This window comes from Sinohyriopsis cumingii, chromosome 18, assembly GCF_028554795.1.
Source record: "Sinohyriopsis cumingii isolate HCF-2022 chromosome 18, ASM2855479v2, whole genome shotgun sequence".
NCBI classification, from domain to species: Eukaryota; Metazoa; Mollusca; class Bivalvia; order Unionida; family Unionidae; genus Sinohyriopsis; species Sinohyriopsis cumingii.
In genome coordinates this window covers 9,367,987-9,385,233 of record NC_142978.1, presented here as the reverse complement: position 1 = coordinate 9,385,233, position 17,247 = coordinate 9,367,987, and the positions used below count along the sequence as shown (strand labels likewise).

Genomic DNA, 17,247 nt, shown 5'->3' with positions numbered 1-17,247 from the left:
GCGATACGCAAGATCGTGATAGTAACACGCGTTATCGATGGCGTTTACTGGATCCTCGCCGGGATTTGGTTGATTATTATTGTTGAGTCTTATATCGAGCCTCGTGCCGGGTCCGCAGTAATTGTATCCTGGCAGATGCTTTTCTCCGGGATATTTCGCCCAGGGCAGCCCAGGTAGATTTTTCATGGAGGCGGTAATGTCTCCTCCGGTTCTTCTATTTTTTTTTTTACAAATCTGAACTTGCGTGTCTTACAAACTTCGCATTCTCCTGCAATTGCGTTCCTGTTATTGCGTGTGACGATTTCGATTGGATTTATCGTAGCTGTGTGAGTGCGACACTTAACACAATATAGATCCATGTATTCTAGTAACATGAATGTAATTGATTTTTCAGCCACGAAGCGACGCGAGCAGGTGAAACACAACGCGGTGTTACCAAATTCGATTAGGATGATAATTATTGGCCCGTCTGGTTCTGGAAAGACGCAATTGTTGCTAAATTTGATAATGCGATGGCTAAAATGGGATAAGTTGTATTTGGTTGCACCGTCCGTTGATGATCAGCGTTGTTATCAAGTGCTAAGGGAATTTAGCGACAATACCGACGAGGGCACGATAGAATTCATCACAGACATCAATGAAGCTCCATCCGTGGAAAATTTAGACGGCGATGTTAATAATCTTGTTGTATTCGATGATGTTATGCTGGATAAGCAAACTAATCCGGCTAGGATATTCTCGCGTGGCCGACACAAGAACACCGATGTGATTTACGTGACGCAGCGATATACACAAATTCCAAAGGTAATTAGGGACAATTGTAACATTTTGTCGGTTTTCAATGGTGTCGATACTCACACGTTGAGAAATATTCATCAGACCTGGTGCAACGGCGATATGGACATAAACAAATTCAAAATTTTCTTCAGCCGCGCCCAGGCAACACCGCATGGTTTTATCACGATTAATCTTCATGATCCGCGTAGTAGATATCGAATTGGTCTTGATCAAATCTATTCATGAGACTCGCAGCCAAATCTTCGCAAACTTCATCGACACCAGAATAAATTCCCCCCCCCCCCCAAAATCTTCGTTTTTTCTTTGTCCGGAATCATTGATTTTGCACACAAAAATTGCAATCGGGGTTGAATTTACGCAAATTAATTTTCGTAGGAAGGCTTATTTTTGAAATCTGAGGCTTCTACGGAGAAAGTTCTCGTAGGAGGCTTTATTTGGTCTGGAACGTCTGGTCTGTAGAACTTCCCTGCTGCTACTACTACTAGGTTTGACTGTCAGATATTTATATGAACCTGGTGAACTTGAAGGTGGTAAGTGAAGAGTGACTGTTCCAGCCTGGAGTGTAACCACACAAAATTTCCAGCATGGTAAGATCCACAGGTAGACCTGCAATCTATAGACTAGATTCAACTGCTCCTCAACATGGATTTGTACATGAACAATTACAAGTAATTCCTGAAGATACACAATTACCACCACCTTCACTTCTGTAAAAGCAGGACACCAGCACCCCTACATCGATTACACTCAAGACAGATCAACATCACTTTTTCGCATGTGTGACCAAGACTACCATTAATTCTATTCTTGGTAAACTGTCATGGGTCATTACGAGACTACTGCATAACATTACTGTGTTACAACAAGCACAATGATTATTTTGGCTTTTTTTTTTCAGCGTCATGATAAATTCAATATCAAGATTAAAGTCAAAATTAAAGTCACGTATAATTTTTTGTCAGACTGCTAATAAACAGCTACTTTTTTCCTTACCATATCACTGTCATTGCTAGCAGTGGTTTCCTGAGTCATTGTGCAGTCTATGATAACCCTCCATAACTTTGTGTTTCGCTCAAAAATTAACTGTTCTGAAATGCAAAATCCAAAGATGTGACAGTGGAATTGCACATGAAAACCTTCTACTTCCATCTTTCAGCATTGATCGACATGGTGTGAATCCTATGTTGAATTCTGGATTAGCACCATGAACCACCGGCCACACATCCATGTCAGCGGCGTCTGCAAAGTTTCTTGGTCATCTTATATTATACAGCCTGTTGTCAGGGTGGTCAGAAGTATCCTTCACAAACATCACTGCTGGACCAGCTGATTCGCAATATCTTGCTAGACCCAATATTGTTGTGGCAACGTCAACATCATTCTAACATATTTCAATATTTCTTTCATCAATCATGTAGCGGTGGTGAATAACGCCATAATGCCCTTATTAACAAAACCAACTCTAACATCAGCTCCATATTCAGTATCATCTGTTTTAAAAATTTCACTTCTACTTCAACAAATGCCTCAACAGGTAAGAAATATCTACTTGTATCCTGAACTTGCAATTCGATTCATCCATGCTGATTTGGCTCTCGTGCATCATAAGAATAATATTGATTATCGTGCACCGATTCATCCTTGAGAACTGGTGCATCTAGGTCAAATGCTGGATCAGATACACGTCTGGATATTTTATTATAATTGTTATCATCTAACACAAAGACCACTTCCTGCTATTTGACTAGCAGTTATATTTTTTTCTTTTTCTGACAGAGGATCACCATCCAACTCAGCTATTTTTTGATTTGCAGCTCAATTTATTATTTTACTGACATTTGCAGGCATAACTTCAGCACTGGGTAATTTTACTGGCTGTGATTTTTGCCCTATTAATCATGCTAGTCTATCCATTAATGCTGAGAATGCTTTACTGGCAACATCACCAACAGCACCAATAAGCTTATCATGAATGTCAATAACTTTCATTGATAATTGTTTTGCAATTGTATTGTTTTATCCTTCTGAATAGACCCTGAACAACATCGCCAAGTCTATCTCTGTAGGTAACTTTATAAGCTGGTAATCGCAAATTTATCACCCTGACCATGATCAGCCCATGATGAGCATTATGTATGATCATCTTATTTTCTTGTCACTGACCTAATTGCATACCCTCAATCACTGTGGTAATCATCAACAATTTCATCGATGATGGACCGATAAATGTTAATGTCCATGATACTGCTTGTAAATAAACTCTGACAAATAGCAGTTGCTTCATTAATGATTTCTGGGGAATACCAGCATGTCTTTCGCCAATTCGATGTCTAGTCATTCAACATCAGCAAGGACGTTATTGGGACATGAAGCAATAAGGCCACTTCCTTGAGCAGCAAACCCATTTCCAGTGGCACTGGGACCAGGTTCTATATCAAAATATTCAAACATGATTTTCATATTCCACAAAAAAAGTTGACAATTTGAAAGGGGGGGTATGGGGGCCTCCCCCAACAGGGTCTTGAGGGGCAATGCCCCTGATCCAGGGGTCCAATGGGCCAAAGGCCCCCAGCCAAAAATGCATTTTACAATCATAAAAAACTGCTCCTGGTGCAACTTTTGATCATAATTTATAACAAAATAATCATTTGAAAAACTAACAAACTTACCAAAAATATTTCAGCTTGACTTTAATAATTTCACAATATTTATTGTCACATGAATTTGTTCTCCAATACTTTTGGTGCTTAAGTTATTTCATGTGCATGCCAGTGTTCATATCGTAATTAAATCACAATAATTTGTCAATTTTTGCAGCAAATATATTATACTTCTCTCTTTTCATATCTGTAAAATAAACATCCAGGTATATCAACTATATACAAATAACCCCATACATTCACTTGTCTTTAATCCAATGGACAAAACCTGTTGATATGCCAGTTGAGCTCTTTTTGTGGCTTTGGCAAAGATTTGTTTAGCCTTCCTTTCTGACTGACTTTTTTGGTTCAATGTGCAATCATTTCTTTTCCTTCTGAATGAGAGCCTTTTTCCTTTCAAGCTGGTGCTTGTATTGGCGACATGCAGTGAGCATATTCTGACAGAGAGCTATATCTGTTCTCTCATGCAAGAAATCTTCTTCTTATAGTAATTAACTGCACTTTTTCCAGATGAATTCTGAGCTTCATTTTTTCTGTATGCAGCTTCTTTTGTAGGTGCTGTTCCAAACTCTTCCAACCCACAGGGGCTCGTATCGTTGCTTAAAATTGATCTGTTATACATGTACTATATAATTACTACAAGAGACTGTTGTTGTTGTAGGGTTTAACACTATTTTTCAGCACACAATAGGCTATACATGGGGGCCAGTATTAATGATGGAGGAAGAACCTGGAAAACCCCAGAAAGAACCACCAACCCACGAGAAGCTACTGGCAAGCTTTTTCACATATCCACCTTGGCCAAATCCGAGACTCAAACCCATGCAGACAGAGGTGAGATAGCAGTTATCCGTAACGGAGAGCGCTTTAGACCACTCGGCCACTCAGGGCCCCTAATACAAGGGAGGACACTTGTCTCCTTGCTCGCGTGACCTATTTAAGAATAAACACTGATATTTCAAGCTATGCTTTGCGTAGTTCAATAAATTTGGTACCGATATTTAACTCAGGCATTTGACTGTGTATCCCTATCAAAAGTTTGACTTAATATCATACCTTTAAGGAATGCCAAGTCATTTTCCCATGGTACCGCTTGACATGGCCCTCATCGTGCCCACTTAATATGCAAAAACATTGCCCTGAATGGAATACTATCTTCTCATTGGCCAACTGAAAATAAGTTATAAATAAATACAGGACGTCAGTGTTACAGGTTATAAGCCCCATCCCTTGTTTCATGGACAGATACTGCGAATTTTCTTTGTAATGAACCCCTGTGGTACAGCTGAGGTCAGTGTTCAGTTCGCTCCATCCATTCCCAATTCCATACATTTTTGAAACCTTTATCTAAACTTTTTGTCAGGGTTGCTCTCAACAACTTGGGATGCCATTTTTTACAAGCATGCTTCTTCTTTCCATTGCCATCAATTTCCATTACATGAAGATTCAGTGGATGAATTTAAACTTTTGACCAATCAGAATACTCTTAACGAGAGTCGTGAGCTAACTAATACATGGAACGAATACATTACAAGGGTCGTTGCGAAATGGGACCAAACAGACCATTTTTAAAAAAACCAGATCGGAGATGATTAAAAAGACGGGCAATATCAAGAAAAATCAGATTCAAGTCAGAAGAAAAGTGGATTTAGCTTTAAAATGGAAAAAAATCATGTCTGAATATTCTTCTACTATATCATCTGACATAAAGCCTGATTCCATTTGTTTTTTATGCTCGTTTACTTTCTGTTGGAATTTAGCAAACTTTTGATCATCATATCTGATATTCTGAAGATTATTAGCGACAATATATACATCTTTAATCCAATTTTCATGCTTCAGAGATTTAACATATTTGGGTTTTACATATTTTTCTCTTTCATCGTAACTATACGCAGCAATATTTACTATTTAATAGTTTATCTCTATTATTAAAACTTACCATGGCAAGCGCAGATAATTCATCTAGGTTTTTAAATTCTTTTATGAAGTTAATACCACCTTTGGTAAATCTACTACTCAATTTAACGTTTTTAATTCGCTTGTTTTGGTTTTTGTTCTGGATACGATCCTTTATATCATCTATTTCAGCACAAGCTTGGTCAATACTTCAAGTATTTCTTTCATTGGTCGAGTAGCAGCTATTTCACCTGGAAGTTCTCTTCGAATCTTTTCTTTTTTTAGTTCTTTCTGCTATTTTTCCAGTTGCTTTAGTGGTTTGCCCCAATGTGGGAAGAAGAAATTCGGTAGCCTTTGTAACTCCTTTGGTAGCCTTTGTAACCAGTTTAAATAACTGTTCTGCACCTTCTGTAAATTCCACCTGCGAGTCTGATGCTTTTGTAAACTTTGTTTTACAGAATCACAGACTGTAAGATAGTTCTTAATTGCCTCTAGTCATTGCTGACCTAACTTAGCTGTGCGAGATTCCATTATTGATATAATAATGATTTAATTACACAAATACCTAAAGTGATCAGAGATAACTGCAATCTTCTGGTTAGCACAGCTGATATCCACATACTCACTAAGAATGCTGGTGTTTTGTTGCCGCTTGACTGACTACACTTGACATGATTCACATGGTGATGCACTTGGTGTGGGAAAAATATGTAGGTAAATAGCCGCTCACATTACAAGGTAAACAAACCCAATTAGAGAAAGATTTCAGTTGGCTAGAAAGATTTTTTTCTAAATGATTTTTTTTTAGCCCTCCCTGCTGCTGCAGCAATGTTTGTGCTTTTTTTATTTAAATTTTCTATCAATGTTCATAAACCATCAGCTCTCAATCAGTGTCCAAGCTAACAAAATCAGTAAGGCATATACATATACAGTATGCCTGGGATGTACCTGTGTTACCAAGGGACCAAATTACAAGGACTGGACCAACACAGAATTTCAGCTCCTCGTTCAAAATATTTATTTTAAAACAAGTGGTAGTAACTATGACAGCAATTAAAATATATTTCAGGACTGTAGCACCCCAAACCAGTCTTCCACATCATCAAGTGATATTTTTTTAAATAGATTTTCAGTGAACTGGAGATCAAATAAATATCTTCCTGATTGGGAATTCAGGTATGGAAGTTCATCAAGTGGTATTTGTTTTATATAGATTTTGAGTGAACTGGAGATCAAATAAATATTTTCCTGATTGGGAATTCAGGTATGGAAGTTTGTGGTTCTGAAATCCCAGCCAGTCAGTCCATCGAGACCATGTCCCCTTCACCAGCTACAATCTGAACCAGGCATTGCATAGGAGATGAAGCTCCATCAGAAAACACTTCTCTGCTGACAGGGGTTCCTGAGGGCAGTGATAAGGTTACAGCCATTATGAAGGGAAAATAAATCACTGCCTGAGGAAATTGCAAAACTGAAGGTCCAAGGAACTAAACAACATGTTTGAAAACAAAATACTAGTCAGCAAAAGACTGACATGCTAACTGAACAATTTTCAAATGTCAAGGTCAAGCTGAATTGCTGTAAAAATGAAAAAGCCAACAAAACAATAAAATATGACCTTAGCCATCCACTGACTTACTGTCCTATCCTTGATGAGGAAAACAGTAAGCTGAAGGATGAAGTGAAACATTTAAATAAAGGCAAAGATAATGTACTGTAAGAAGAAACAAATAAAACACGGTTATGCTGCTGATGGTCCTCTTGTCAATAATGGAAGACAACAGAAACTTGAAAACTGACATTTTAAGTTTTTTTAAACAAGAATTTTAAAATTGCATGAATAATATCATCAAAGTAATGAAAACCAACAAAAATTCAAAGTTGTTGATGACCTACATTAGTCTATCATAGCAGAGACTCAAAAGATCAACTGTAATATGGACAAATTTGTGAAGAATGACACCATGTTGTAAGCTATTGACTCTACTACAGCAAATAATTATTTGTGCTAACTGGCATACAAACTGACAATGGACAACGGGCCATTACAGAATTCTTTTGGTACTATAGCAGGGGAGCTAAATAAAATAGCACAGATTTTACAATTCATATGCTGTTCACATTAATTCTTCCAAATAACAAAACTTTGCACAGACGGAGGAATGAATGGTTCTAAATTTCAAGGTCTAAAGAGATAAAACCACACTGAGTTCAAGGTAAATGTGCATGAAAATTGTTTTCCTATATCAAAAATGGGGTATAATTTTGAAGGGTTGGATCCAGACTAATTGAAATATAACTGAGATGGATTAAATTAACATTTTAAAATTTGCAGAGATGGTTTACACTGCAAATTAACATGTAACAGAAATAGGTTTCCACTAAAATTTCACACTCACCAACTCATTAATATTATCCTGAAGGGCAGCAACAGCATGCATGACTTCATTTTGTGGCCCTTCAACTTGGATTTTGTCTTTGCCTTGCAAGAATTCAAAAAGAACCTAGAAATATAAATTAAAAGGATTTTTATTTGCAACCATATGAAAGAATGCCTCCCACTACCAAAAAGTAAAAATTTACTCATTACAATAAACATCTATATAAAATAAAACAAATTTGCTAATCAAGATGTCAAAATAGAACCAAAGAATGTAACTCAGAAACAAGTTATGATAATATCATGCAATTATAATTATGTAATTATGATAAAAGTTATTCACCTACTGGTAAATGCATGGATAGAATATAGGTCAATATAGTTTACCTTGAACAAAACCATCTGACACATGTATTCAAAAGACCAAAGAAGAAATCACTGTATAGCAAAACTATGTTATGAAGGTTTCATTGATAGTTCTACATTTTGAGCAAAATTTGATCATCTGGATAATCAATTATCAGGATGAAATCTATGTATTTTGATGAATCTGGATAATACATATTTTACTGTATATTTCACAACCTTAAGGGGCAACAGATTTTAAAGCACACACAGACTGAATGACACTGGCACTGCTCAGTCTGCCTGAATACTTTACATACCATTTTTTCTTCGGGCAAATGACACCCAAGTGCAGTGTTAGCCAGAATAAAATGAAAAGTAACTCTTAAAGTATAATTCCTTCTTTCAATAAAAGTGTATCACAACCAAATCAGAAATACAAGGTTAATCAATTGGTTAACTAGTTAAAGCACCAATAATTGTTGTCTATTTTATATATAATATCGTGCACTGTTAACAACCAGATGCATTACTTGGACGAATTTGTATTGAAGACTTAATGAATACAAATATAAGCTTGCCACAACACAACCAGAACAATTTCTTAAATTTTCTTTCAACCATTATGTGATGACCATAACATACCCAAAAGAAATACTGAATTCAAAATGAATGACAGAAGACTATTATTAACCAATCATATTAAATTTACTTCCCTTTCTGGTATCAATTACTTACATGTTTTGGATGAAAAATAAAGAGTACTTGAAGAAGAAAAAGAAATTAAAGTATTCAGTAATTGGTCAATAATTAAATTATTACAACAATACATCTAGTTAAATGCCTTAAACAGTGTTATAGGCTAGGGACTCCAGCTCTAAGACATACATAAATAAAAAAGGTTTATATAAGTGGATTGCCACATTCAGCATGGTATATCCTTACAAAACTGCAGCATGCACTCAAAGTGCAGTACATACAGTAATTGTGCCAGTCAAATACTGCATCATGCACTCAAAGTGCAGTACATACAGTAATTGTGCCAGTCAAATACTGCAGCATGCACTCAAAGTGCAGTACATACTGTAATTGTGCCAGTCAAATACTGCAGCACACACTCAAAGTACAGTACACACAGTAATTGTGCCAGTCAAATACTGCAGCATGCACTCAAAGTACAGTACATACAGTAACTGTGCCAGTCAAATACTGCAGCATGCACTCAAAGTACAGTACATACAGTAATTGTGCCAGTCAAATACTGCATCATGCACTCCAAGTACAATACATACAGTAACTGTGCCAGTCAAATACTGCAGCATGCACTCAAAGCACAGTACATATGGTAATTGTGCCAGTCAAATACTGCAGCATGCATTCAAAGTGCAGTACATACTGTAACTGTGCCAGTCAAATACTGCAGCATGCACTCAAAGTGCAGTACATACTGTAACTGTGCCAGTCAAATACTGCAGCATGCATTCTAAGTGCAGTACATACAGTAATTGTGCCAGTCAAATACTGCAGCATGCACTCAAAGTGCAGTACATACTGTAACTGTGCCAGTCAAATACTGCAGCATACACTCAAAGTGCAGTACATATGGTAACTGTGCCAGTCAAATACTGCAGCACGCTCAAAGTGCAGTACATACGGTAACTGTGCCAGTCAAATACTGCAGCATGCACTCAAAGTGCAGTACATACAGTAATTGTGCCAGTCAAATACTGCAGCATGCACTCAAAGTGCAGTACATATGGTAACTGTGCCAGTCAAATACTGCAGCATGCACTCAAAGTGCAGTACATACTGTAACAGTGCCAGTCAAATACTGCAGCATGCACTCAAAGTGCAGTACATACTGTAACTGTGCCAGTCAAATACTGCAGCATGCACTCAAAGCACAGTACATACGGTAACTGTGCCAGTCAAATACTGCAGCATGTACTCAAAGCACAGTACATACGGTAACTGTGCCAGTCAAATACTGCAGCATGCACTCAAAGTGCAGTACATACGGTAACTGTGCCAGTCAAATACTGCAGCATGCATTCAAAGTGCAGTACATACTGCAACTGTGCCAGTCAAATACTGCAGCATGCATTCAAAGTGCAGTACATACAGTAATTGTGCCAGTCAAATACTGCAGCATGCACTCAAAGTGCAGTACATACTGTAACTGTGCCAGTCAAATACTGCAGCATGCACTCAAAGTGCAGTACATACGGTAACTGTGCCAGTCAAATACTGCAGCATGCATTCAAAGTGCAGTACATACTGCAACTGTGCCAGTCAAATACTGCATCATGCACTCAAAATGCAGTACATACTGTAATTGTGCCAGTCAAATACTGCATCATGCACTCAAAGTACAATACATACAGTAATTGTGCCAGTCAAATACTGCAGCATGCACTCAAAGTGCAGTACATACGGTAACTGTGCCAGTCAAATACTGCAGCATGCACTCAAAGTGCAGTACATACGGTAACTGTGCCAGTCAAATACTGCAGCATGCATTCAAAGTGCAGTACATACTGCAACTGTGCCAGTCAAATACTGCAGCATGCATTCAAAGTGCAGTACATACAGTAATTGTGCCAGTCAAATACTGCAGCATGCACTCAAAGTGCAGTACATACTGTAACTGTGCCAGTCAAATACTGCAGCATGCACTCAAAGTGCAGTACATACGGTAACTGTGCCAGTCAAATACTGCAGCATGCATTCGAAGTGCAGTACATACTGCAACTGTGCCAGTCAAATACTGCATCATGCACTCAAAATGCAGTACATACTGTAATTGTGCCAGTCAAATACTGCATCATGCACTCAAAGTACAGTACATACAGTAATTGTGCCAGTCAAATACTGCAGCATGCACTCAAAGTGCAGTACATACGGTAACTGTGCCAGTCAAATACTGCAGCATGCACTCAAAGTGCAGTACATACAGTAATTGTGCCAGTCAAATACTGCAGCATGCACTCAAAGTGCAGTACATAGAGTAACTGTGCCAGTCAAATACTGCAGCATGCACTCAAAGTGCAGTACATACAGTAATTGTGCCAGTCAAATACTGCAGCATGCACTCAAAGTACAGTACATGCTGTAATTGTGCCAGTCAAATACTGCAGCATGCATGCAAAGTGCAGTACATACGGTAATTGTGCCAGTCAAATACTGCAGCATGCACTCAAAGTACAGTACATACAGTCATTGTGCCAGTCAAATACTGCAGCATGCACTCAAAGTACAGTACATACAGTAATTTTGCCAAATACTGCAGCATGCACTCAAAGTACAGTACATACAGTAATTGTGCCAAACACTGCATCATGCACTCAAAATGCAGTACATACTGTAATTGTGCCAGTCAAATACTGCATCATGCACTCAAAGTACAGTACATACAGTAATTGTGCCAGTCAAATACTGCAGCATGCACTCAAAGTGCAGTACATACGGTAATTGTGCCAGTTAAATACTGCAGCATGCACTCAAAGCGCAGTACATACAGTAATTGTGCCAGTCAAATATTGCATCTATACTGTAACATTGCAGTACATTTCCTACATTAACACTGTGACTGCTCCAGAGGCTTAAGTGGTTAGATCACTTGTCTCACATGTGGGAGGTCATGGGCTCAAACCCCTGTAAAGTCATTCCAAATACTTATAAGAATAGTACTAGCAGCTGCCTCACTTAGTGCTCAGCATTAAAAGGTTAGTGTTAGGACTGCTCAACCTGGTGTCAAGATAATGTGACTAAGTGGGACATCATGCCACATGTCTGTGGCATGATGCCCCAGTGCTAGACATCACTATAAAATGCCACACTGCAGACATCACAGTGATGTGGCTAAAATTGTTAGAGCTACATTAAAAATCTAAATCACACACATGCTCACCTAAGCTGACTTCCAGCATGGATTACTATCATGCTAAATATTCATACTTCAGTCATTCTAAATTGACCTAATAAAATCACAATGACCTAATAAAATCACAACAATTCTGATTTCTAGCATGAATTGCTTTGCTTGCTCAAACTGCTCACTGCAGTCATGCTAAACAGACTTGGAAAATTACAGTACATTGTCCCAGTGTGTACTGTATCATGCATACATACAGCAAGCATGCTAAATTTACACTGATCTGAATGAACATATGACGCAGAAAAATTAAGCACTGTTGCATTTTTGGTGCAGTTATGCTGAAAACAATTTTGATTTCAATCTGGAAGAAATTAATCTGCCACAAGCTACAGTTAAACTTTTTCCACTCACTATGATGTAAAATTTGAAAGATGCTGCAAATTGAAAAATATCTTCAAAAAACCAAAAGCTGCCTATTGTAATAAAATCTGCTCATAGTTTAATTTATATTCATTGCCTTTTTGAAAAAGAAATAAATATGTCTGCTCAATAAACACTTATGTCTCTATTTCAGAATCAACCAATTCTAAGTCTTACAAGTGATTTATCCCAACACAAATATATCTCCAGGCATTGCATGAAGAAAGATACTAGTCTTATGTTGTGACATCCTGATGTATCCTGGTTCAATACTAAGCAGTTTCTTTGAAATAACCCTGACATATCTAATAAAATAACCCTGACATATCTAATGAAATAACCCATACTTATCTAATGAAATAACCCTGACATATCTAATGAAATAACCCTGACACATCTAATGAAATAACCCTGACACATCTAATGAAATAACCCTGACATATCTAATGAAATAACCCTGACATCTAATGAAATAACCTTGACATATCTAATGAAATAACCCTGACACATCTAATGTAATAACACTGACACATCTAATGAAATAACCCTGACACATCCAATGAAATAACCCTGACACATCTAATGAAATAACCCTGACACATCTAATGAAATAACCCTGACACATCTAATGAAATAACCCTGACACATCTAATGAAATAACCCTGACATATCTAACGAAATAACCCTGACACATCTAATGTAATAAGACTGACATACCTAATGAAATAACCCTGACATATCTAATGAAAATGACCCTGACACATCTAATGAAATAACCCTGACATATCTAATGAAATAACCCTGACATATCTAATGAAATAACCTTGACTTATCTAATGAAATAACCCTGACATGTCTAAAGCTCATGATCTAGAGATTTCACTTGGAGATATCTAATATATCCTCAATCAACTCTCCCATGATTTCTCAAAACTTCTTTTCTCTGCAAATTATCAGTCATGGAAGAAACATTACAATCTATAAATACTAGGACACTTTTTCTAACTGTTACCTTAAGTATTTCAAATTATGTCATCTCCTTCTGTCAATAAGACTTTTATGTTTGTAAAAAAAATGTGTAAACATCATAAGTGATATTAAGAAACAAGTGCATATCAGAAGCTGAGTTTGATACTATATATATATATATATATATATATATATATATATATATATATATATATATATATATATATATATATGTAAGTTTGTGGGAACCATAAATATGTATGCAAATCCTGAATACCTTAAACGTAACATATTATCATTTGACAGTTATTCCATTTTGTTAGGTATTTATTATTATTACAAGATTTATATTAAATTTATCATTGTGGTCAATTATCAAAAACGTGTAATAATAATAATGATAATAATAATAATATTGATAGCAATAAACTCTGATTAAAGAAAATTAAATGCCTCTGATTTTATTTCCAATAATATAGTTTTCCAACTACTATCAATGTTTAAATAAGTAGTTTTTTACCAGAAAAGGGAAACAAAATAAATAATTACTTATCAAATTCCATTTTTCTTAATAATATCTTCTTCAATTTCTGCTTATAATCAGACAGGTTATACTTAGCTCTGTCTTTATTACCATAGGTGTTAATGCTATTATTATTATCATTATTACTAATCTATCCTGGAACAATCCTTGTTTTCTCCGAGACAGTTTCATCCCTCTCTGCTTACATTCTATAAATGAGTACGCTACACAAATTTAATTTGTAAAAAATAATAAAATTACATAACAAAATGAAATAGTGGATAGTAGGAGTGATTGTTTCCCTTGTTGACAGCCTGGAGTGATTGTTTCCCTTGTTGACAGCCTGGAGACTGGTTTACTAATGATGAAATATGCACATAAATTATTTGGGACAATGCATACAAAGATCTGTAACAATTATGTTCATTAATTTGGCAAAGTTTATTGCAAGCCATAGAAAAACATGAGCAGATACTGATCTTGTGACCTGATGATAATTGTGGTGAAGGAAGGTCATGGAGTTATCATGTTGGGAATTACAAGAAAGATTGTGGTTCACTTTTCTGGTGTGCAGGCTGGTGTCAGACAGGCACCTTTTACTGCTGAAGTACAGTTTGGCCCCATCCCCATGACTGAACAAGATGATCTTATTATGTTGAGCCTCATAATCTTAAGTCAATCATTCTGCAAATCAGTATTATTTACTGCTCCACCTGCCAAACTGCAGTTATCAATGCAATATAGTGTTGTCTATTATCAACAATATAGTGACAAGATAAACAAATGACATGCAAGTTTGTTATTACTTTCTAGTTTCTCTTTGCACATTGCTTTTGTCTCAGACAACAGAATTTAGCACATTTATGCACACTTACTCTAAGGCAGGCATCTTCCCATGTCGTTTAAAGCAGTGCAATAATCCAAAATTTTGGGCCCCATGCAAAAAATTTAGATTGCTCCCCCAATCCATAATCAAACTTGGGACTTTGGGTCCTGTTCTTGAATAGCACCCATCCCATACATTGCAGGGGCATGAAGGTTGTAGTTTGACTCTGCTTTGAAGAAGAAAAAATGCAGCATTCTAAACACGTATATTATACCACTAATCTGATTTGTCTAACAAAAAATCAATCATATCATTTGAAAAAGTCCCTACCCACACACCGAAAATAAAATTATCAATCCCTAATTACTCCCACAAACCAAAAATTAAATTATCAATCCCTAATTACTCCCACACACCGAAAATTAAATTATCAATCCCTAATTACTCCCACACACCGAAAATTAAATTATCAATCCCTAATTATTCCCACAAAAGTGGAAATTGTATATCATGTTAGATAATTGTCCTCCTACAATGAGCTTTAACTACAGCAAGTTCATAGGTCTTGGAAATGAAGTTTTCTTCTGATTTTGTTTTCATTTTATTTTAAATGGTTGTGAATCTTTTTCAAAGGTCTTAAGTGAGTAATTTCATTGCTTTTCTTAAAATAAATGTAAAGTACTTAACATTTGACAAATATGATGTTTGTACATAGCAGTCAGTACTACAATGTTTAACTTCAGTAATCATATATCACTGTGTCAGACTGTAGTAGTCAAATACTATTGTGATTAGTTTTAGTAGTCAAATACTACCTTGATTGGATTTAGCAGTCATATACTACTGTGATTGGCTTTAGTAGTCAAAAAATATTGTGATTGGCTTTAGTAGTCAAATACTACTGTGATTAGTTTTAGTAGTCAAATACCATCGTGATTAGTTTTAGTAGTCAAATACTACCTTGATTGGATTTAGCAGTCATATACTACTGTGATTGGCTTTAGTAGTCAAATAATATTGTGATTGGCTTTAGTAGTCAAATACTACTGTGATTAGTTTTAGTAGTCAAATACTATCGTGATTAGTTTTAGTAGTCAAATACTACCTTGATTGGATTTAGCAGTCATATACTACTGTGATTGGCTTTAGTAGTCAAATACTACTGTGATTGGCTTTAGTAGTCAAATAATATTGTGATTGGCTTTAGCAATCAAATACTACTGTGATTAGTTTTAGCAGTCAAATACTATTGTGATTAGTTTTAGCAGTCAAATACTATTGTGATTAGTTTTAGTAGTCAAATACTACCTTGACTGGATTTAGCACTCAAATACTACTGTGATTGGCTTTAGTAGTCAAATACTATTGTGATTAGTTTTAGTAGTCAAATACTACCTTGATTGGATTTAGCAGTCATATACTACTGTGATTGGCTTTAGTAGTCAAATAATATTGTGATTGGCTTTAGCAGTCAAATACTACTGTGATTAGTTTTAGCAGTCAAATACTATTGTGATTAGTTTTAGTAGTCAAATACTACCTTGATTGGATTTAGCACTCAAATACTACTGTGATTGGCTTTAGTAGTCAAATAATATTGTGATTGGCTTTAGCAGTCAAATACTACTGTGATTAGTTTTAGTAGTCAAATACTACCTTGATTGTATTTAGCACTCAAATACTACTGTGATTGGTTCTAGTGGTCAAATACTATTGTGATTGGATTTAGCAGTCAAATACTACTGTGATAGGTTCTAGTAGTCAAATACTATTGTGATTTGATTTAGCAGTCAAATACTACTGTGATTGGATTTAGCAGTCAAATACTATCGTAATTAGTTTTAGTAGTCAAATACTACCACGACTGACTTTAGTAGTCAAATACTCCTGTGATTAGTTTTAGTAGTCATACTACCATGAGTGACTTTTGTAGTCAAATACTACTGTGATTGGCTTTAGTAGTCAAATACTACTGTGACTGGCTTCATTAGTCAAATACTACTGTGATTAGTTTTAGTAGTCAAATACTACTGTGCATGGTTCTAGTAGTCGAATACTACTGTGCATGGTTCTAGTAGTCGAATACTACTGTGATTAGTTTTAGTAGTCAAATACTACCATTCATGGTTCTAGTAGTCAAATACTACTGTGATTATTTTTAGTAGTCAAATACTACAATGACTGCTTCAAGTAGTCAAATACTACCACTACTGTGCTAAACTTATGTCGTCAAACAGTACTGTGCAAAATTTTAGTAGGCAAACACTATAGTCTGAATATACCTCCCTGTTTGTTTGTACCCCTACCAATTTAAAAATGAAAAGCACATATGAGACAAAAGATGCACAGAACTTAGTACATTTATTGTTTTATAATTTCAAACCTGATTATGCCTAGGGGTCCCTAACACCAATGTCATCAATGCATTTCATTCCAAATGGAAGTATTCATTGTAAAAGACAATCCTGCTCAAAAGTCATTTTCAGAAAATGGACAAGTCCATTTTCAGCGAAGTGACAAATGCATGACTACACATGTACGTACAAGGAA

The 17,247-nt window shown here is 36.1% G+C and overlaps 1 protein-coding gene across 5 annotated transcripts in view; it reads right to left on the bottom strand.

Annotated features, from left to right (window-relative positions):
* LOC149776048 (vigilin-like) overlaps positions 1-17,247 on the bottom strand; it is a 120,911-nt gene that overhangs the window by 86,870 nt on the left and 16,794 nt on the right. For all 5 annotated transcript variants that reach the window (XM_089942293.1, XM_089942292.1, XM_089942290.1 and 2 more), the window contains one exon: positions 7,757-7,861. In XM_089942293.1, the coding sequence (XP_089798419.1) occupies positions 7,757-7,861 (105 nt within the window). The remainder of the gene's footprint in view (positions 1-7,756; positions 7,862-17,247) is intronic.